Consider the following 24,006-nt stretch of genomic DNA (forward strand, 5'->3'; position numbering starts at 1 on the left):
GCTGATGCAATGAGATGCTCAAGAAGGTTCTCAAAACTAGAAGTAGATAGTGCCAGCATTAGTGAGCCTAGTGCTCAAAGGACTGTAGCATGGGAGACACTGTGTGCACCAAAGATTAGCTCAAATAGCATGCAGTTGTATTCAAATGGATATTAATGAGGTCATTTCCTATTCCCTCGTGAACCAAACTGGATCTAGAAACAGAAATGGAAGGTATTATTTTATTTTATTTATTAGGATTTATTTACTATCTTTTTCAAGAAATTCAACCCAGGCAGTGTACAGAAAGAATAATCCAAACATTGGCAATAGACAATGGCAGCAGAAGAAAATATTCAAATAAAAGTATGCATTATGGCTACTGACACACACAGGGTGTAAACGGAGAAAAAAACCTTTTGAGTAGTACCATGTCCTCCTTCATGTACGGCGACTACTGCTGGACGTAGTACTCCAGGTGATCTATTCATGATCCCCTTTTTAATCATTCCTAGCATTCTGTTCGCCTTTTCTCCGCCACCGCGCATTGCGCAGACGGCTTCATCGACTTGTCGATCAGAACTCCCAAGTCCCTTTCCTAGGAGGTCTCTCCAAGTACCGCCCCGGACATCCTGTATTTGTGCATGAGATTTCTGTTACCGATATGCATCACTTTACACTTATCCACGTTGAACCTCATCTGCCATGTCGATGCCCATTCCTCGTTTTTAGTTACATTTTTACTTATTTATCTGAGAAAGTCTATGGAGCTCTGTGCATTTCCAGTTCAATATTATGTAATGCTGCAGCCCACCAGGGATTGTACTGACATTCATACAGACCTCTGTGTATAAAGGTTGCCCTCCCCCCTTCTCTAGACACATTCAAGCAAGTGAAATTTCACATTCATCCCAAAACCCTTGTAGCAGGGAATCCCAAAACAAACAAGTGGTGGATTTGCAGGGAAAATGACTAAAAGCATCATCACCTTTTAAAAAAATCTTTTGTTAATTAGCACTGGCATCACTGTTTTTAAAGTAATTATTATTTTAAATAGCTAAGACGAGTAAAAAGGTCTTCTGCCTACTGCCGTGCTGCGTGAGCTCATGATGTGTCAAATGCAGCAAATTGGAAGAATTCAAATGCCATAGAAAGAGCACCGTCAGCCTAAAGTTGTACATACATATGACAAAACTGTGGAACCAGCTCCCCCAGACATTCAAGCTATAGATAGCCTGCTGCCTTTCTGAAAAACAATAAAAACCATATTATTCTCAAACAATTGCATACCTACCTTGAGACCCTAATGACCAGGTTCAACAGTATGCAACTAAAACTAAGCCACATTTTATTTATTTTAAAAATTTATATTCCGCCTATCCTGCAATTCTATGCAGAGTACGATGAGACCCAAATGAAAGATAACAAATTACAACCTTTACATACAAAACATATTTCAATAAGACAACAAAAAACATGATACAATAAACATATTACAATACAAACAACAAACATATATAACAATGCTACCAACAATAAACAACACAAACAAAACTACTTAATTGCTGGTACTAGACTGAGACTTGACTGCAGGTTCATTTCTCGCTGTTACTGTTTGCAAAAGCACGCAAGAGCACAGACGTTTTCAGCTGTTTTCTAAACTGTAAAACCGAAGCTGCTAGCCTAAGATCCATAGAAAGCCTGTTGAAACAAATAGGGCCCTGAACATTATTGATTATGGTGCACTGTTCCCTACGGATACCTTCCCAACAGCTCAAGGTCTCACTAGCCCTTATCTCCAGCTCAAGCGAGAGCATACTGCTGTCAGCTTAATCCTTGTCTCAAATAGAGAGAGACTGTACGCTAACCAAAAGAAGTCTAATTCAATAGGATGGTATCTCTATATGCTTAGATTGAGTACATGTCGAGTACAACATGTTGTACCTCCAATATATTATGAATAAGCTGCTTATATCCCTTACTTTTATCTCTAGTAAAGTGCGACTGTACCCTTAGTTCTAGGCCAGTGTAATGTGATTGTACCCTATTCGTATGCCTTAGTCCTAGAACAATACAATGTGACTGTACCCTTAGTTCTAGGCCAGTGTAATGTGATTGTACCCTATTCGTATGCCTTAGTCCTAGAACAATACAATGTGAATGTACCCTATGGAAATGCAATGTGAATATATCGTGTGCCAATGTAATGTGAATGTACCCCTATTCGTGTGCCTCAAAAATTTATAAATGTCTCACTGTAACCCATTCTGGGCTCCTGGGGAGGACAGGCTAGAAAGCTAAACAAACATAATAGCTGGTCCGCAGGTGGGTTTTATCCGAGATAGACATATATCGGCTTCTTTGGAGACTGTTCACTCTCGGGTTGATCCTTCCCTGCTGATCAGCTTTGATGATGAAAAAGCCTTTGATTATGTCCATTGGGATTACATGTTTGCAGTATTGGAACATTATGGGATTCATGGTAGATACCTTGCAGCTTTTCATAAGTTATACAGTCGGCTCCAGGCTTACGTTTGGATTAATGATTTGGCGACTGATCCCTTTCCTGTGGCTCGGGGCACTAGGCAGGACTATCCTCTTTCACACCTGCTCTTTGTTTAGACTTTGGATACTCTGATAAGATATGTGATGTTTAATCCAGAGATTATTAGAGTTCGGATGAGAGATGAGGAATTTAAAATCACTGCTTTTGCAGATGACCTTTTGGTCCGTCTGACTTCTTCGGTTTGGTCTCTGCAGACTCTTTTGGAATATATCCATGAGTATGGTGACTTTTCTGGGTTTCGCTTGAATATGCAGAAATCGGAGGCTTTGTCCATGCAGCCTAGGCTGCGAAAGTCCTGGTATGGTATTTTTCCGCTGCAATGGACAGTAGACTCATTTAAATATTTGAGTATCTGGCTCCCTTCCCATCCTTCAAATTATACATAGCTCCAATGTTGTTCTTTTCTTACGTTCTACTCAACAACAGTTGGCCATCTGGCACTCCATGCCTCTTTCCTTGAGCAGTAGAATCAATTTATTTCATATGACCTTATTTCCCAGGTGGCTGTATGTTTTTCAGTATGTACCTATTTGACTCCTTCCTTAAATATCTGAGGGTTTTAGCAGGGTAGGAGCCTCAAATTACAGTTTGGGAATCTGTTAGGTACTTGGTGCCAAGGTGGTCTAGGGCTTCCCAATTTGCGGGTCTATTATGACATATTTATGATTGGATTCTGGAGATAGATGATTACCGTATACGCGGCAACTGGAATGGATCTCGGGGACAAACTCAGGGATTTCTATTGGGCAATTGCATATTTGGGATGTTCAGTTTCCTATTTATATAAAGCACTGGGTAGCTTTGCTTTACAACATCAGTACGATTCTGTTGTAGCAAAGTGGAATGAAGAATTTAGCCTTTCTCTCTGTTCTCAGACTATATATACTTTTCTAGCCCAATTGGTATCCTGTGCCTCTTATAGAGAATGTCACTATCGTACCATTACTAGAGTCTATTTTTCTCAGGTCCAAGCCCATCATGCTGGTTTGACCTGTGGGAAGATGGAGAATGACATGGGGACAAATTTCTCCCTGTCCCTACAGGAACTCCATTTCCTGTCCCATCCCCACAAGTTCTGTCCCTGCCTCATTCCTGCAAGCTCTGTCCTCACCTACACAAACTTTGAACACTTAAAATCATAAGTGTTTGAGGTTTGTGCGGTTAAGACAGAGCTTACAGGAATGGGACAGGGATAGGGACAAAATGCATGGGGACAGGAAGGGGAAATTGAGTTCCTGCAGGGGCGGGGACAAATTCTCTAGCTGTGGTACTGCTGAGAACATGTTTTTCCATGCTTTCTTGGGCTATTCCACTATCCAGACTTTTTGGCTCTGCTTATTAGCCTATCTGGGAAATGTATTGTGTAAATTGATATGACCTGGACCTTTACCAGTATTATTCAATGATTGGAAGCCCCTTATTTATGGAAAAAGTGGCTATCTTCTATTGAATAAGTAAGGCATGTATAGTGGGGAAGAAGTGCATCCTTTTGTCTCATGTGCCATCCTTTTGGTATTGGAGGACTATGTTCTGTATTTTAATGTTGTTTGAGGCTCACCATGCAGGTACAACTGCTAAACGGAAGAAGCACTTTTGGCAGATTTGGGAGCCTTATATTCAGGTTTTGTCACCAAGAGCTCATACTATGGTATTAAATACTCTATCCTTTTGAATAGGTGTTTTTTTCCCTTCTTCTTGTCTCTGGTACAGCTTGGGTTGGATCTTTTAATTCTCTTTATTTCCTCTTTCTGTAGTCCAGTAGGGCTAGGAGGGAAGGGGTAGGTGGGTGTTCCACATTCATTGGGAGATCTCTTATAGTACTGTAGATTGTTTTCATGTTGATCTTGTTCTTTTTTGGATTGTATATTGGTTGGTCTCATGATACTTTGATGTTGTGTTTCTTGATTTACCAAACCAAAGAAAATCACCAAAGTTTCAAATTTATTAAAAATTTGATTAATCGCTTATTCAAAATTCTAAGCGATGTACAAAAAAGTAAAATTACAAATTTCTGGGGGAAACAAAACAAACGAATAAGACTAACCTGACAAAACCTGACTAAACAAAAGGAAGAAATGGGGAAAGAAATACAAGTTCATAGTAAATAAGACAAGTAGGGGGAAAAAACAATAGAAAGGGGGAGGGCGGTGGGTTTCAAATAAATTGGGAAATAGGATTCAATTGAGGCTCCTAATCTAGCTTTCTAGCAGTCAAATGCATCTTTATAAAGAAAGCATTTTAACTTTCTCTAGAATCTGTCTAGGTTGCGTTCTTCCCTTAAATGAATTTCATGTTTGGGGGGCTATGACAGAAAAGATGAATTGCCGCCGTGTGTTAATGTTTTTGAGAGAGGGAACAATTAATAAATGTAGGTCGTTTGACCTAAGTAATCTTGTTGGAGTGTGGGGAATCAATAATCTATGACTGAAGGCGGGAGTTTTATAAAGAAGAGATTTGAGAGTTAGCAGACTTATTTTATATGTTATGCGGTGAGCAACTGGGAGCCAATGCGCTTTCTTAAGGAGACGTTGGCAAGCCTGTCCTGGAGGTTGGGGTCCATGTCGATTGTCCTCAGCCACACCAGTCGGCGCATAGCCACCGAACATGCTGCGGCCCAAGCCGCGAGCTCGAAGGCATCATAGGAGGATTGCATAAGCTGCACCCAGAGCTGGGATAATGAAGCCAGCGCCTCCTGGTACTCGAATTGTGCCCTAGGGTCCACGTAGGGCATGAACTTCTAGAGTACGGACAAAAGGAACTCCAAATATGTTGTGAAGTGGAAGTTGTAATTCAGCTATTTCTTTTTTGGGCTATTCCCTTAAATAGAGCATTACAATAATCGATTTTTGAGATTACCAGTAAGTGAATTAATATGTTAGGTGACTTGGGACATAAGAATTTCAAAACTGAACGAATTTGACGTAGTCTGAAGAAAGTTGATTTGACAATACTACAAGGAACCAAACAAGGAATAGAACTGTGTAATCGATGATCTTGATCCAAGAGTTTATTAATAAAAGGCTTCACACATAAAAAAGTGATGCAGATCAATTGGTAAATCCATGTAATACACAGTAAGAGAATTTTGTGGTGTGGACCCAACATGATCCGTGTTTCAGTTATAAAAAACCTTCTTCTGGGGTCCGGTCTGATTCTGCCATTTGTGCATTGTACTTTGCATTGTCAGCGCTCTGATTTCCAGCTCACAGCTTGTTTGGATGCTTTTTAAGCATATCTTTGGGTTTTTCAAAAGGATGGAGTAGGTCCAGAGGAAGGCTACTAAAATGGTGTGTGGTCTTCGTCATAAGGCGTATGGGGACAGACTTTGGAGGAAAGGCAGGAGAGGGGAGATACGATAAAGACATTTAAATACCTACTTGGTGTAAATGCACACGAGTCAAGTCTCTTTCATTTGAAAGGAACTCTGGAGAGAGAGGGCATAGGATGAAGTCAAGAGGTGATAGGCTCCGGAGTAATCTGAGGAAATACTTTTTTTATGGAAAGGGTGGTAGATGCTTGGAACAGTCTACCGGAAGAGGTGGTGGAGACAGAGACTGTGTCTGAATTCAAGAGGGCCTGGGATAGGCATGTGGGATCTCTCAGAGAAAGAAAGAGATAATGGTTACTGTGAATGGGTATTCTAGATGGGTCATTTGGCCTATCTGCCATCATGTTTCTATGAAACATAGATGTTGGGTCCACACCATAAAATTCTCTTACTGTGTATTACATGGATTTGCCAATTGATCTGCATCACTTTTATGTGTGAAGACTTTTATTAATAAACTCTTAGATCAAGATCATCGGTTCCACAGTTCTATTTTTTTGTGCATTTTTTTGGCTATCTAGAGGTTAGAGGAGATACTCTGGTCATGGGGGTATCGGGAGACTATAAGAACCAAGTTTATTTAAAATTTGATATATCGCGTAATAAGTATCTAAGCAGTGTACAAAAATTTTAAAATTCCAGGATATCACATATTGAGACATAAAGACAGAACATGTGGAAAAGGTGGGGGGGGTGAAATACAATTCATGATAGGATATATGTACAAGAAATGGTACGTCTCCTATTTTCTAAATGGGTTGGGAACCTGTTATTTTACCTGGGAGCAGAGATCCACTCGGGGACTATGAATGTTGTAGTATTATTACTGTTCCTCTGGCCTCCTTTCCTCTGTTATATTGTATATTTGAGAATGGGTGGGTTGAGGGTGGGGGACTATTTTCTATTTACCAGCAGGATTTGCTATGTATTAGCTCTGCATCATTTTATTTTCTATCTTTGTTGTCTGGTTCAGTAAACATATTTAACCATAAATCGCCTTGAATTTTGCCTCTTACATCATTGGTCCTCAGACTTGAAGTAATATCTTCTGTCTCTTACACTAGTGCGAACTAGAGATCAACACTGCACGTTCCATTGCCAGTTAGATTAAACTGTTGTTCATTGCATGTTTGAGTAATAGTGACTGGCAGCCAGTGTCCTGGTGGAAGGAAGGCACTGTGGCATTACGGCAGCAGCATTTAACAACGAAGTATAGAAATTAAATGTGAATAAGATTTATGACTTGGAACTTGGAGTTTGTAATATTCTAGACATCATGTAAGGTTTCTTGTACCAAAATAACTGTATTCATATAGTTCAAAGTAAATACTTTTTACTAGCTCTTTATTCAAAATTAATATGTGTTAGCAAACGTGTTTGTTTTTAACTCTCCTGTCAGTGTGAGTAATATTCCTGCTTGAGTAGATAACCTGTTTTCCTTGTCTTCCTCTGCAGTCTGTGATTAATCATGGCGGTGTGGATCCAGGCCCAACAACTGCAGGGAGATGCCTTGCGTCAGATGCAGGCTCTGTATGGCCAGCACTTTCCTATAGAAGTCCGGCATTACCTGTCACAGTGGATCGAGGCACAATCCTGGTATGTTACTGTCTTACTGGTACGTTACTGTCTTACTGGTAGCCAAGAACATTAAAACCTAAAACTACCCATCAATGATGGACATGCTGAAGTGAGGCTACAAAACCAAAGACTGATGGGCAACACAGACACCAGAAATGCATTGTCCACATCATCTACTCCAGAGACAGAAGATGCAAAGTAGAGCAGTGAATAGACCTTGCTTTTGATTTTGCAGAAGTTCAGAGCCACAAAGACTGAAGTAGGTGACACTGTAGACTAGTGAAAAAAATGGACGAGAGCGCTTTGAACTTAGTATCCAAGATGTGGGGGTAGACCAAGAAAAGGAGAAAGATCGATGTAAAGCTGCAGAAACAAAATGGAACTCCTAGCTGACAAGCATATCAGAGCAGGCAGTCTAATTTAAGACCTGAGGATGTGGAATGAGGTCATGCCACAGTTCATGAGGAAAGTTTTGCAGCAGGGTTTCCTGTGCCACCACTGTATGACATTGAAAGAAAGTATAGCGAACTGTGCCCAAAGCCAGACCAAGGTATGCCTCCAGAGGCATTCATACTCAAGTTATTGCACTTTCCAGAAGTAGGGCACAAACTAGTTAGACAACAGAAAGTTTGCAGATTTGAAAATTGGGAACTGGTAGGTGTGTCTGTGCTTAAGTCCAAAAATCAGAGAGATCTATGGCAGTATAAACAAGCCCGGTCAGAAAGTAGGCTTGTTTATACTGCAATGGATGGGAAATGTCATTTGCTTAATAACATAACTGAAATTGAAGCTTTTATAAAATTCCTAGATTACACCAGGGAACCAAAGGAGGGCCAAATTTGGGATCCAAAACAGGCTAATAAGATAAAATCTACCTTGGTTAAAAGGCTCTAGGAAGAGCTAAACAGTCGCTGTCAGTGTCACTGGGATCAAAAACCGAGAGTGCAACATATTACAAACTTTATATACCACTAATATAGCCAAAAAAGGATCCAAGCGGTTTACAATATATATAATTCAAAACAATGTGAAAAGAACTCCATTCAAAATAGAAAAGAAAAGAAAGAGGAAAAAAAGATAGATAGATTTATGTATTTATTTATTTTCTAAATACATAATCTGACAATCAAATTATCAATAAGTTTAATTAATACAAACTAAAAATTTATTTAAAAATGAGCAAAATACGAACTGCAGTCCCAAACTCGTTCTTTCAAATTAAAAAAGCCAGTTGAAAGAAATGTCTTCCTTTTTCAGTTCTAGAGGCAGACTGTTCTACAACCGTGGAACTAAATAAAAAAAAAAAAATGCACAAACTCTAGTTGAGGCAAGATGGGCCTTCAAAATATGGGGAATGCCTCGGTGCATAGAATAATACCAAGTTAGAAAGATGCAATGGTTGCAACTCAAATAATGCCCTATGTGCCAACATCAAGATCTTAAATTTGATCCTAAGTTCCATTGGCAACCAATGGAATTTCAGATACAAAGGTGTCGCATGATCCTGAATATAAGTATGGCCTAGCAGCCTAATCGCAGCATTTTGTACTGTTTGTAGGCGTTTTAGTTGTCCTGTTCCTATACATGCATAAACTAAGTTACCATAATCTAAGTTAGATAATACGAAAGCATGAATTAGCATATGTAAGGCTTTCTCATCCAAGAAATCTCAAATGGCTCTAAGCTGTCTTAATGCCCTGAATCCCTTGGCAACCAGAAAACCAGAAAATCCAATCATTCTTCGAAAAGAAGCAATTCCTACTATTGGTACAATCTCTAATCCTTGGGATGCTGGACTACTGCAACATACTATACCTACCATATCCTGCGACCATGATGAAGCAATTGCAGATGGTGCAAAATACAGCCTATTCACTAATCTGATAAATGAAATAGTTTTTTTAAAACTTTTAATAACACTGCGGTAGTAAATCTGTATGTGTGTTGTTTTTTTTCTTTAAGGGATGCAATAGACATAGATAATCCACAAGACAATATTAAAGCAACACAGCTACTTGAAGGCTTAATACAGGAACTGCAGAAGAAGGCAGAACATCAGGTTGGAGAAGATGGATTTTTGCTGAAGATAAAACTTGGACATTATGCCACTCAGTTAAAGGTTGGTATTTAATTAACCAGACAGCAGATATGGTCTGTCCCAGAAAATCTTGTCATTCTGCACTTCTGGAAGCTGATCTTCATGCAAACAAAAAAGGAACTGTTCTCCATATAATGCAGTAAAGTCCTTTTTAATCTTACAAGAAAAATCTGTTTCACGTTACTTTGTGAGCAGTGTCACAAAGATGGAATTTGAACAAAGTTAAAAGGTGATCTGGACATGCTTATTTTTGGGTTATGATTTGTTTCCTTCAATTAAACCTGGTCACCCTATAATTTATTTTACCAAGGCAACAAATGTATAGCACTTTGGATTTTTTGGAAGGGGAAAAGGAGATGCTATAGGTAACTGTTCCTTGGGGCATCTTTTTTTCCCCAGCATGCCCATATCTCCCTTTCTATAAAACATTATCAAAGAGTCACTCACTTCATTCTTTTTAACAAAATGTTTGCAGATTGGTGAAACTAGGCTGAATTTCTAGGGAAGGAAGAGAGCTGCTTTACTATGGTGACTTTTGTTGGCCATAATGCAGGGCAGTGGTTTGGAAGAAAGACCTGGGTTGGCCACTGTTAGAAACAAAATACTGGGTTCCCTTTGCCTTCTGAAGTGAAGAGTTTAAAGAAGGTGGGAGGGGGAAATCTTGCAGTCTATTTCATATCATTTTTCTAGAAACATCAGTGGAAGTATACAATCTTTGTTTTTGTGTTGTTTTTTTTTAACAGAACACATATGAGCTCTGCCCAATGGAACTAGTCCGATGTATCAGACACATATTATACCACGAACAGCGGCTTGTGCGAGAAGCAACAAATGTGAGCACCTTTATTTCTTCTGTGTCTTTTCTTCTTCTGACTTTCAGCAGAAGCCCTCTCCATAGTCCTTCCCATCAGACTCTCATGAAAGTCCTTTCTTTACTTCTAATCAATGAGGAGTCCTTGTATGTGAGCTCTGATGATATGGTGTCTTTTGTTTTCCTCCAGTGTGCAGGCCAAACACTGCAGTGATGGACTGTAGCTGAGCAAGCCTGTCCAAGGCAGTCTATTGCTTCTCTTTGAACAACCACTAATGTAGTCTTCAAATATGCCTCCACTACAAAGAAACTGGCAAGCAAGTTCTCCGTTAATGCTGGAGCAAATAGTTCTAGTCGCCTGATTCATGAAACTTTCCCATTAGTACTCAGTCAGTCAGGTGTTAAATGCATGTAGATGGTATTTTAGGAATACCATCTACATGCTCAATAGGAATTACTGGAAAGGTAATAATATGGTTCAAAGGATTCCTACAAACAGAACTTATAGAATCAAAACAAACAAAGAAAAATCAGAACCATGGTCCAACCCATGTGGAGTTCCCCAAGGATCACCCCTGTCTCCCACACTCTTCAACCTATACATTGCCTTCCTAAGCTCATACCTAGATAAACTAGGCATTATCTCTTACAGCTATGCAGATGACATCACCATACTCCTCCCATTTGATCAACTCGAGCCCTCCATGGTAGGCACAATACACAGAACACTTGAAACAACAGCAACATGGATGAAAGTACACAAACTAAAACAACCCTCACAAAACAAACTTCATCCTCCTAGAAAACAGCAAAGCCCTAACCTAGTAATAAACTTGATCTTGTACCCCATTCAACCCACGCTAAAACTCCTCGGAGTGTTGATAGACGGAGACTGTACCATGCAACCACAAATCAACAAAATAATAAAACCATGTCCTCTTTTAAATTCCAACAAGTCCTTGTTTCGCCTCACACAAAGCTGCGTCAGGGAATATAATGCAGCTCAAAACTCTGTGCGCAGAATGAGAACAGAGTTTTGAGCTGCATTATATTCCCTAACGCAGCCTTGTGTGAGGCGAAACAAGGACTTGTTGGAATTTAAAAGAGGACAGGTTTGTGAAAGGTTCATCTAGTGAGCGCCACCAATATTTTCTCTGGCCAGATGTTTTCATATATGTCGTGTTCTCGACCATGTTTCCAAAGCTAAGTAAACTGTTTTGTTTTTTCTTTTCCTGTGCATAGTGATGGGTTTTTTTTCATCCTTTGATAAATTCATTTCAGTGGTGGTGGAGTTTTTTTGCCTATGATAAGAAATGAAGCAGTATTGAATGTTTATCAAGTTTTGATTGTGGACTGCTTTTAATTTGAATTTTGAGGCTTTTTCTCCATCTTTTATGTGAAATGCTTATCGGGAGTGTTTAGCTCACCTCTGGCAAATAATATATATATAACTTGATTTAGTTATTACTCTGGTTTTTTTTTTTGTGACTAAAAATTACGCCAGGTGTTAACCTAGCTGGGCCTCCGCGTGTCTGCTAAACTTCATTTCTGGTGCAGTGACAAATGCCCAATAGGTCTCAGATTTTTGTTTTTCTCTTTCACAACTATGGAGTGGAGGAGTGGCCTAATGGATAGTTCAGTGATCTAAGAACCTGGGGAACTGGGTTCAATTCCCATTGCAATTCCTTGTGACTCTGGGCAAGTCACTTAACCTACCATTATCCTAGGTACAAATTTTACGTCTCGTCAAGCTCTGCCCTGGCAATATTCAAATCCAGATTCAATACCCACTTTATTTATTAAATTGATGATACATACTTAGAAGTAACAAACATTACATTTCAAGTTAATGTATTATCCAGTAAAAACCTCAATAAAAATCATGTCCATCCCCTTTCACACTTTAAAATTAAAGCATTGTAGCAATTTGTCATACATTTAAAGGTTTATAATTTCTGGAAAGATAAATATTCTGTGAAAACATATTTAAAAACCATAACTTTTCACCCTGTTCTTTAAATTTGCCTTAATGGGCAAGAAACAGAGGGTTGCTCTTTCTGAATTCTTTATCAAGTATGCCTGTAAAATTTCTGAAATATTCAAAGCCTCAGATCTTATCTCTTATGGTCACAGTTTTAGTTCCTTGTTCCTCAGCAACCTGAGTCTCACTCGGTACTCTAGAAGGAGTATAATATAATATCCTAGGACAAGCAAGCAGCATATTCTCACATGTGGGTGATGTCATCCATGGAGCCCCAATGCGGACAGCTGCAAAAGCATTTTGCTTTAAGAACTTTAGAAAGTTCATGACTGACCGCACCACGCATGCACGAGTGCCTTCCTGCCCAATGCAGGACATGCGTCTCCTCAATTCTCGTTTTTCTGCGGAGCTAGGAAGTTGGCTTTTCTAACGCTCTTCGTTTTTATTGCCTTGCCTTCCTGCACACCCTTATATTTTCTTTCTATTTTGTTTATTTCTTTAAATTTAAAAACAACAAACAAAACTAAAGTTTTATTTCCTTCACAGACTTCTTCCCAGCGAGGCCTCTGTACACTGCCTCAGCCTCGGATTAAATTTTGGCTGCGGCAGTTTCTTTTTTGAGGTCCTGTTTTTTGGGGGAATCTTCACCTGTCTTCAAGAACAACAAAGGACTATGTCACAAGTCATTATGGCATTGAGTTCATTCGTGACGACTTCTACTGCGACCACCTTGCGTTTCGCCTAATTTTCACAAGGATTGCACCTTATTTTTAGCTCTCTCTTTGGGCGAGACGCAACATTTTAAGTACCGGCAGCTAGGCCTCATAGGTACTAGTGTCTTCCATTGGCCATCAATATCAAAGTCAATTTCGCGGAGTCCATGCACTAATACCCAGGGTGTCGATGTCCATGGTGTCGAAGTCCATGGTACTGATGTCCATGCTGCCGATGTCGATACATACACCGATGGTACCAATGCTGCTGATGGTAGCGATCTTTCTTGAAGGTATCGCTGATGTTGAGGGTACCGGGGGTATCATAGTATATTCATTCTAAAATCACTGGTATCAGTGCTTCTGTCCATAACAATGGCAAAGGTTGTCAATTATATAGTGCTTTAAGTTTCCAGATGCCAGTTTGAATTCTCATTCCTCCTGTTCTTCCATTTCTATGTGAATTTTTATTTTTTCACTTCATTGCACTATCAAAATTTAAAAATAATAATAGCAAATATATACTACTGAAACCACCAAAATGCATGAGCTCTGTCTTCATGGTGCTTAGTAATTTCTTTTTTTATATATATTTATTTGACTGGCATCAGAAACAAATACAACTTATACACAGTCCTCAAATAAGGGAGAGAGAAGGAGAACAAGAAAGAAACTCTTCCAGGAAAGAAAACATATTACAATTATTAAAGGAAATTAGAGTGAAAACGTCGGCTTTGATAACGGACTTGAATTACTCTGGCAATCACTGGGGTGCAAACGAAACTCCTTTTCCTTCTAAGAAGAAACGCAACTGATCTGGGTCATAAAATATTTACTTATTATCTTGGTATAATATAAAGCATTTACAGGGAAATCTTAACTGGAAAGAAGCACCCAAAGAAGTCATTTTATCGCGGGTATGTAAGAAATTATTTTCTTCTTGACTGAGTCCATTTAGAAACATCAGGGTAAATATATATTCTTTCTCCCAAGTAACAGACTTGTTTCAAATTATAGTAGAGCCTCAAGATCAAATCTTTATCCTGATAAAATACCAAGGAAACTATTAAAGTGGCTCGTCCTGACAATTCAATATCTGATGACTCCAAGACTGCTGATAGTTCTTGTTCTTACATTGTATTCATTTCTTTTATAGTCCTTTTCAAATAGTAGATCTTTTGCAGGGGTGGTAAATTCGCTTCTGGGATTTTCAATATAGAAATCAGAAAATCTTTGAAAATCTCTCTGGGAGCTTTAAATTTAGGCACAGGCAAATTCAATATCCTTAAATTTAAACTCCTATTTTTATTTTCCAGATTTTCAATAATAATAATCAGTTTATATACCGCAAGGCCATAAAGTTCTATGCGGTTTACAATAGTTTAAAAAAAATAAAAGAATTTGAAAAGAACTAAAAAGTAAAAAGCCAATAATTAGACACACTAAAATGATCAAAAATAGTGCATAATAAAATTTTTTTACGAATTAGATGCCTAAATACTTCGAAAACATATGTTTTTCGATATTTCTTAAATTCCCCATAAGTGTCAGTAAGCAAAAGCAATTGTTCTAAATCCTTACCCCATAACGCTGCTTGATATGAAAAAAGATTTTTATGATGTTTTTTAAGCTTACATCCTCTAACAGGCGGACGGAAAAACAAAATTCAGATGTGAGTTTCTCTTATGTCTGTCGGTTACAAAACAGAAAAGCTCAATTATATATTTGGGAGCTAAACCAAACAAAGCCTTAAAACAGAAGTGAACAAACTTAAACTTCACCCGCGCCTCCATTGGCAGCTAATGCAGTGCTCAATAGGAGGGTGTTACGTGATCATATTTCTTCAACCTTACGGAGAAGAAAAACTTTGTCCATTGCTTGTTTGTTTAGTAACAGTTTTTATCTCCACTATGGGCTTTTGAATTTCTCCAATTTGCTTTGTATAGTCTTAAATATCTGTCTCAAATTGTCTAACTTTAGTTGAAACATTAGCCATAAGGGAAATGAAACCCGTACAAACCAACTGTAAATTCTCTATAGCTCCCCAAAGTGAGTCCAGAGTAACCACTGCTGGTTTCACGAGCGGCTTGAGCTCAGGCAACGTGGGAGCCCGTTCTTTCCCGGGTCTCACTTCCACCGAGCTCAGCACCACTCGACTGCCATGCACCTCCTCCACTAGAAATCCCCTCCGGGGTTACCGGCAATGGTGTCACCTCCACTCTCAGCAGCTCCCGAGATCCCTCTTATCAAAGGCCGACATCCATTGCTACTCCTGGGGGTGGGGGAGGGTCAGGTCCCAGCGCGCTCAGCGATGTCTTGCCTTCCAAGCTGAGCTGCTCCTGGGGCTTAGCATTGGATATGCCCAATGCAGTCATGACTGCAAACGCTGTAATTGCAGTCTGACATGGTGTCGAAGTCACTGACAGAGAGAGAGGGGTACTTCTCTGCCTTCCCCTTCTCTTAGGCATCTCAAGGGCACATAGAAAAGTTTTTTTAAGGAAAAACGTAAGCCACTGGAATGGGAGCTTAAACACTCGCGTCTACTCAAATCGCCATCTTGTCATCGTCGTCACCCTAGCTTGCTGCTTAGTAATTTCTAATGCCATTTTGGATTTCTCATGAGTGTACACCCTGTAATGTTGATACCTTTTTTTCTGATCCTTCCTGGCAGATATTGGATTGTCTCTGCTGTATTGATTTACGTTGGGATTCTACAATGTTTATAGAACCTATATATTGCACTCAGTGTTTAAGCCCAGACCACTATGTGGAGTCTTGTTTGCGCTGGGCCACACTAAAAAGAGATCCTTAAAAAAACAGTGAATCCAGCAAACTAAAATCTTTGGCACTTTGGATCCTATTCCGGTCAAATCATCGGCTACAGCTTCCACATCGACTAAACCTGCATCGTTGACCAAGCCATTGTCTTCTGGGAAGACGTTGACATTGAAGCATTGACATCGCCTGATGTCCAAGTTGATATAACAAACACAATCGGGCTCCAAATATTTCAAGAAGTACATGGAGAGTTGAAATTTAATCATACTTCTAAGGAGTTACTTAAGCTACCCATGGAGGACATCTTTCCACACTTGGGTACTAAGCTCTACCCGGCAGTAACTCCAGGGCGTGAAGATAAGAGCATGGACATAGAGCAGAGCCTCCCATCCTGTCGGAGGAACTCTCTGCTTCTTCATCACTGTGTTCAGGCATAGTATAGCAGAGCCTCCCATCCTGTCGGAGGAACTCTCTGCTTCTTCATCACTGTGTTCAGGCATAGTATAGCAGAGCCTCCCATCCTGTCGGAGGAACTCTCTGCTGCTTCAATATCTGATTTTAGGTATGCTATTGCAGAGCCTCCCATCCTGTCTGAGGAACTCTCTGCTGCTTCAATATCTGATTTTAGGTATGCTATTGCAGAGCCTCCCATCCTGTCGGAGGAACTCTCTGCTGCTTCAACCACTGGTTTAAGGCATGATGTTTCAGAGTCCCCTATCACAATCTAAACCTGTTGGAGGAACTCTCTGCTGCTTCAACCACTGGTTTAAGGCATGATGTTTCAGAGTCCCCTATCACAATCTAAACCTGTCAGAGGAACTCTCTGCTGTTTCAATATCTGATTTTAGGTATGCTATTGCAGAGCCTCCCATCCTGTCGGAGGAACTCTCTGCTGCTTCAACCACTGGTTTAAGGCATGATGTTTCAGAGTCCCCTATCACAATCTAAACCTGTTGGAGGAACTCTCTGCTGCTTCAACCACTGGTTTAAGGCATGATGTTTCAGAGTCCCCTATCACAATCTAAACCTGTCGGAGGAATTCTCTGCTGCTTCAATATCTGATTTTAGGTATGCTATTGCAGAGCCTCCCATCCTGTCGGAGGAACTCTCTGCTGCTTCAACCACTGGTTTAAGGCATGATGTTTCAGAGTCCCCTATCACAATCTAAACCTGTCGGAGGAACTCTCTACTGCTTCAATATCTGATTTTAGGTATGCTATTGCAGAGCCTCCCATCCTGTCGGAGGAACTCTCTGCTGCTTCAACCACTGGTTTAAGGCATGATGTTTCAGAGTCCCCTAACACAATCTAAACCTGTTGGAGGAACTCTCTGCTGTTTCGCTTCCACTAGCTCACCAAAATGGAAGCGGTTGTTTATTGTACAGACTACTAAGAAGGAACGTTCTGCATCACCCATCCCTTCCAAGCCACAACACTCTTAAGTGGCGCTATCCTTCTTCCTCTATGCTTGAGGATTCAGACATTCATTTTCATTTCATTTCAAGTGTACAAAGAAATATCTAGAAGATTTAGTTTACACATACTCCTCAGGAATCCCTTAAACTGCCAATAACATCCTTCACCGTCTGAGCCAGTTTTCTTTTACTCGATTCTTCACCAAATGAGTACAGATCTTAATATTGCTCTGGAATCTGATTCTAAGTATACAAAAAAACATTTGCAGGAGTTGGAGCTTCCTCATCCTCCTATGGAGTCATTTAAGCCACCGATGAATGGCATCATTAAGCATACCTTTTGAAAATATTTGAATACTCCATACTCTGTTCCAACATTTCTGCTAAACTGGACTCTTGTTGCAACATGGTTCCATGTAAAGGTTTTGAGAAACCTTAACTTTAACACCAATTCAGTGTCTTGGACCAGACCACCATCTGACATTTTGTTCTTCAGTGGGACCTTCTTTTGACTTGATGTGACAAAAACTACCAAAGGTGGAAAACCTATTAGTTATCCGCCATTTTTTCCGCCCAGCAACAGATATTGCTATCATGCAGGATCAACTGGGTTGCTTTTAGTCAAGCTTCTACTGTATCACCAATGTTACCTCAATGTTTTTTCTCTTCTATCCTTCCTCCTGTTTATCATAGGCTTTTGGGGAGGTGGAGGCCACTATATCCTTTTTAGGATGTTTTTTTCCTTTATTTCTTCAGTGAACTTATTTTCCCCTTTCTCTATCCACGAACAATACTCTTGTTCTACTGTATAACTTCTACTCTCCTATTTGATCAATGGCTTATACTCTTTCGATCTCAGAGAATTTATTTCTTTTTATGAACTCTGCAGCTAGACCATATTCATTTTTATCTAGCCTCTGAGGTTGTTCGCTGATCACCTGGCTCGATCAGGATTTTATGTCTCAGGTTTTGCTCTTATCAGCACAACAAACTATCTTCTCTCAGGGTGTTTTTTTCATTACTCATTATCACCAGCACACCCTATTTACATTTGGCCGTTTATGGCCCAACGTTTCTACTCTCCGCTTCCAGTGCCTAGCCTTCGCAGTCCATATGATTCCCTTTGCACGGCTTTCTCTGCAATCCAGCGAGGAGTTTTTCTTATTACGTCAATCCTAGTTGCGGATTACTAACTCTATTATGGCTGAGCTCATCGCAGTGCTCTTTGCTTCACAGTCTAGTTTTCTCAGATCTTCTAGTCCATGTGGACCTTCACATACTGATAGGATATATTTCCTAACCAAGTGGAGCAAAGTTTTTTCTGTTTTTACCTAACAAAAGCCTCGAACAGTTTGGAATTAAGAGGGGACAGATTCAGAACCAATGCTAGGAAGTTCTTCTTCACTCAAAGGGTAGTTGACACCTGGAATGCGCTTCCAAAGGGTGTCATAGGACAGAGTACGGTATTGGGGTTCAAGAAGGGATTAGATAACTTCCTGAAGGAAAAGGGGCTAGAGGGGTATAGATAGAGGATCACTATACAGGTCCTGGACCTGATGGGCCGCTGCGTGAGCGGACTGCTGGGCACGATGGACCTATGGTCTGATCCAGCAAAGGCACTGCTTATGTTCTTAATTCGGCACTTCTTCACAGCAGTGTTTTCTCTCAACTGTGTTTTCATTTCAGTGAGTATGATTTTTTTTCTGGCAGACATGTTCAGAAAATTTTTTCCATCTTCATGATTGGACTTTAGATTCAGCAATTCTCCATTTCATTGCTTCTTTATGGGAAACTCCACAAGTAGATTTCCTTGCGCCTTTCCTCGCTGATCAGCTTCTTTGTTTTTCATGGCAGATTATGGGTCATCTCCTAGAGGTCACCGTTGTTCTCTTGTAGTAGTCAAACAAGTTCCAGATGTGTCCAGTCTTCCTTTTCTTTTCAGACGCTTGTCCAGTTCAAGCAGGATATTGCCACCATGATTCCAGTAGCTCCTTGGTGGCTCAGATGACCTTGATTTTCCTTCTTTTTCAGCTTGACCTCTGCTGATCTTTCCATCTATTCTTATGCAGAGTCAAGGTTCGGTCTCCATTCCAATCTTCAGCTCTATCTCCTGACAAATTGCCATTTGATTGCTATTTTTCAGGTTGAATTCAGCTATTCTTTTTTCTCTCAGCCTATTGCATTCATATTCACAGCTTCCAGAACTACTGCCATTTTGCAATATTTCCAGCAATAATTACTACCTTTTTTTTCAACTGGGTGTCATATGCCTCATTAAATTCTGAAGTCATCTCTGGGGGGGGGGGGTTCTCTGATTTTGACTTCTCTCCTCTCTTGTTGGATTCTGGTTTCTATTAGAGTTTGTTTTAGTACTGTTTCTGCTTTCTTCGGTCAGTGGATGGTACATCTATTTCTGCTCCTTCTTGTATTCCTAGATTTATGTAAGATCTTTTCCATGTGAAAACACTTTCCAGTGGTATGAGATCTCAGTGTGGTTCCTGTTCACTTATGGAAGTTTCCATTTGAATCAATGCATTCCGTTTTTCCTCCTTGAAAAGTTCTCCTCTCGCTTGCATTTCTGCCAGATGAGTGAATGGTCTTGAACCATAAGTAGCAACTCCACTTTTTTACTGCGTTCCTTCCATGACACTATTGTGCTTCGCACTCATTCAAAGTTCTTCTGTTATAGTTATCACTAACTCCAAACTTGGCTTATCACTGATTTCTATTCTAATCAATCGGTATTTTTCTAAGTCTTCTTCTCATCTAGGAGAATCAACTCTTCATACTGTAGACTGCAAGTGAGCATTGGCCACTTATTGCAGCAGACTGTATCATATAGCTCATATCTCTAACTTTTTGTCTCTTTCAGCATTATCAAGTTGGGGTATCCTGTTTCCAGGGAATTGATACCAAACAAGTTGGATCCTTCGTTGTTATATTCCGGCATAGGCTGTACTTAGAAAGTCCAGTCCCAGCTTGTCAGCAGTTCGAGTTAGGCAGTTTTAGTATTTTTTTTTTCTCAATATATTTTGAGTGTTGGAATAGATGAAGTGGCTATTTTTCTCCTCGGTTCATATCTTCACCTTTTGTTATTATCTGGAACTTTTGTCCAGACAGGGTGGGCCCTTCGGCCTCTCAACATTACTTTTCTACAAGGCCAATACTGCCACCATCCCATTCTGGTTAGCTTGGAGGTCACCCACATGTGAATATATGCTGCCTGCTTGTCCTGGGATAAAGCACAATTACTTATCATAACAGGTGTTATGCAGGGACAGCAGGCAGATATTCTCACAACCCATCCACCTCCCCTGGTTGGCTTCTTAGCTGGCTATCTAAACTGAGGAGACGCGCACCCTTCATCGGGCGGGAAGGCACTCGCGCATGTGTGGTGCGGTCAATCGCAAACTTTCTAAAGTTCTTAAAGCAAAATACTTTTGCAGCTGTCCGCATCAGGGCTCCATGGATGACGTTACCCACCTGTGAGAATATCTGCCTGCTGTCCCTGGATAACATCTGTTACGGTAAGTAACTCTGCTTTTTGTTCAATGGTGGTATAGTTTTAAAGGAAAATTTCAAATTTTCTTTTAAGTACGTTTTGTTAAAACATATTTATTGATTATATTACAATAAATACATAGGAGGGGACCATAAACAACCTGGGCCAATCAGAGCCTCAAGTCCCTCCTTGGAAATACTGGGAAGGGGCCTAAGGCTCTGATTGGCTCAGATGTATAAGACCCCTCCCATAAAAGAGGTCTTAAACAACCTGGGCCAATCACTATTTTATATTTTGGGTTCACGTATTGGGATATTTAATATTGATTATGCAACTTATTGGCTACTTTGGTTAATTTTTCTAATTAATCCAACTTCCTTTGACTTCTGACTTGTTTTCTCTTTCTAATGTGGACTACTAGATAGATTTATTTATTTATTTATTTATTTTTTTTAATCTTTATTCCTTTTTATTTCTTTCAACAAGTGTACAGTATTATTACAATTAATTTACATAACACACTTGGCATTCTTAAACAGTATTATTATACATGTTTTTATTCCCCCCCCACCTCCCACCCTTTTCCATATCAATAAAATATTCCTTCCAAATTTATATATAATTATACATCCCTTTTTGATAATACAATTAATCTGACATGAAATCTGTCCCTCCCCCCATCCTTCTTCCTCAAACACTTTAAACATTTTATTATACCCAGTAATGCACAACAATAAATATCCCATCCTATTACATATATCTCCTTATTTTTCATAACAACATCTTTCCAATATTTTTCCCTCCCTATCCCTCCCATCCCATCCCATTTCTATATATTATCCCCTAAGGAAAAAGAATAAACTTTACTCGTTATAATATTCAATTTATTTATTTATATGATTGCTTTATTATTTTTTGCTCTCTTGTTTGGAATTATATTTATGGATGTGTTATATTCCTATTCAAGGATTTTTTCCTTTGGTGTATCATTTAAAAAGGTTAAATGAAAAAAAGTACAAGGCCAACTGTTTTATATGTTTTTCTGCACTTAAGGGTCATTTTCTGCTGTTAATGGGTGGTGGTTACTGCTGGCCCACTACTCAAATAATCAATATATATGTATAAAGATTCTGGTGAGACCTCATTTAGAATATTGTAATAATGCATATTAACAGCATAGGCATGTTAGCTGTTAGAAAACTCTCTTAATTTATAGTGTGTGTGCCCTTCTTTAAATGCATTAACTGTGAAAATTTGTAGATGGGTAGTGGTAGTAAAAAACAAATAGAAATTTAGATTTAAGAATAGATTGAACAAAGCACCTACTAGAATTAGCATACCCGATTAAACCTTGTGCTATATTGATTTTGCAGCAAATTTTAGGTCAAAGTTGTTTGAAAACAGCAGTTGGGGTTATATTAGCTTTACCAGATGTTTGTTGATGGTAAAGGGGATTTCTATTTCTCCCCGTCTTTTTTTAAAGCAGTATCTAATATATATCTGGAGCAATACATGTTTTTCTGTGTGTTTTCCTGCAGTCTAGTTCTCCTGTGAGTGGCTTGGTGGACTCGATGTCGCAGAAGCATTTGCAGATCAACCAGACGTTTGAGGAGTTGAGGCTAATAACCCAGGACACGGAAAGTGGACTCAAGAAGCTGCAACAGACCCAAGAGTACTTCATCATCCAGTACCAAGAAAACCTCCGAATTCAGGGTGAGTGGCAGAAAGCAGGCACAGAGACTGAGTGGCCTGTGGGTGGATAACCATCGAAAAAATGTCACACTATCATACAGAGTTAGAGGTTCAATTTCCAGTTCTCAGGATCACCCAAGATGGAGGGTGCTGTGGAGACAGTGTTAATGGCCTGTTAGACGTGAGCCTATCATCATGCAACACTTGAGGTTAGTTTTCAAATGTAAGGACATCTGGTATATTGGCTCCTAGTTGAAATTTATTATCCTAATGCCAGGATAAGACACACTGAGCATGATATCCAGTGCCATGATTAACCTTTTTGGATAGCAGTGTTGAAATGCTGCTGTACACAGAGCTGGCGTAACCATTAGACCAGGTGAAGCTCTGATCCAGTGTGCTGGAGATAAAATGGGCACTGAAATCCCTAGCCTTTGAACTCGCCAGCAATTCTTCACATGGTGCAAAGCTTTCTCTCCCTCCTTTCTTGATCCAACATTTAACCCCTTCTCTCTCCAGATCCTAGTGTGGCATTTCTCCCTCCTCCTTCTCCCGCTGCCCTCTAAACATTATCTTGCTTTCCAGTAGCAACATGAGGAGCCATTCGTTGCTCCAGTCTCTGGTGGTAGCTTTCCTCCAGGCCGGCCTTGACAAGGGACTTATGGTGGTGTTCCTTAGAGTCCAAGAAGCGGGACTTTCTTGTTTTAGGACTTGAGACTGCAAATCTATGCTGGCATATCATCCAGACATAGCCAGATTCATAAAGGAAGAACTGTGTTTCAAGCCCCTGGTAACACCTCTGTTCCCTTCTTGGGATCTTAACGTAATTTTTCAGGGGCTCATCCAAGCTCCATGAGTCACTGATGGATTCTGACACTCAAGATTGTTTTTCAGGTGGCCATTACCTCAGTGAAAAGGGTCTCGGAGTAACATGCTCTTTCATGCTCTTTCTTTCCTTAAATTTACTGAGGCTGGAGTCTCTTTGCGCACCATTCCTTTCTGCCGAAGGTGGTTTTGGCGTTCCATATCAATCAGGAAGTCTTGCCAGTATTCCAGTACACAGGTTCCAAGAAAAAGGACCAGATTCTGAAGAAGTTGGATGTTAAAAGGGTGCTTCTCTGATATCTCAAGGTCACCAACGAGTTTAAACTATCTGACCATTTTTTTGTGCAGACAGATCCAGCTAGACGTGGGTCACAGACTTCGCAGTCATGAGAAACTTGAGGCAAGTCAGAAAATTCTTCGACAGAAAACAATTCCAACTCGGTGCAATCCCTAATCCTAGGTCTCATAGACCAGTGATTCCCAACCCTGTCCTGGAGGACCACCAGGCCAATCGGGTTTTCAGGCTAGCCCTAATGAATATGCATGAGAGAGATTTGCATATGATGGAAGTGATAGGCATGCAAATTTGCTTCATGCATATTCATTAGGGCTAGCCTGAAAGCCCAATTGGCCTGGTGTTCCTCCAGGACAGGGTTGGGAACCACTGTCATAGACTACTGCAACATACTATAACTCCCCTGCACAGCAACCATTATAAAACAACTACAAACAGTACAAAAC

The 24,006-nt window shown here is 39.9% G+C and overlaps 1 protein-coding gene across 4 annotated transcripts in view; it reads left to right on the forward strand.

Moving 5' to 3' along the window:
* The window catches only part of LOC117347194 (signal transducer and activator of transcription 5B), a 163,638-nt gene that overhangs the window by 74,748 nt on the left and 64,884 nt on the right, over positions 1 to 24,006 (forward strand). For all 4 annotated transcript variants that reach the window (XM_033917775.1, XM_033917778.1, XM_033917777.1 and 1 more), the window contains 4 exons: positions 7,329 to 7,469; positions 9,414 to 9,570; positions 10,293 to 10,382; positions 22,287 to 22,461. In XM_033917775.1, the coding sequence (XP_033773666.1) occupies positions 7,342 to 7,469; positions 9,414 to 9,570; positions 10,293 to 10,382; positions 22,287 to 22,461 (550 nt within the window). In that variant the 5' untranslated portion in view covers positions 7,329 to 7,341. The remainder of the gene's footprint in view (positions 1 to 7,328; positions 7,470 to 9,413; positions 9,571 to 10,292; positions 10,383 to 22,286; positions 22,462 to 24,006) is intronic.

This window comes from Geotrypetes seraphini, chromosome 13, assembly GCF_902459505.1.
Source record: "Geotrypetes seraphini chromosome 13, aGeoSer1.1, whole genome shotgun sequence".
In the NCBI taxonomy this organism is placed as follows: Eukaryota; Metazoa; Chordata; class Amphibia; order Gymnophiona; family Dermophiidae; genus Geotrypetes; species Geotrypetes seraphini.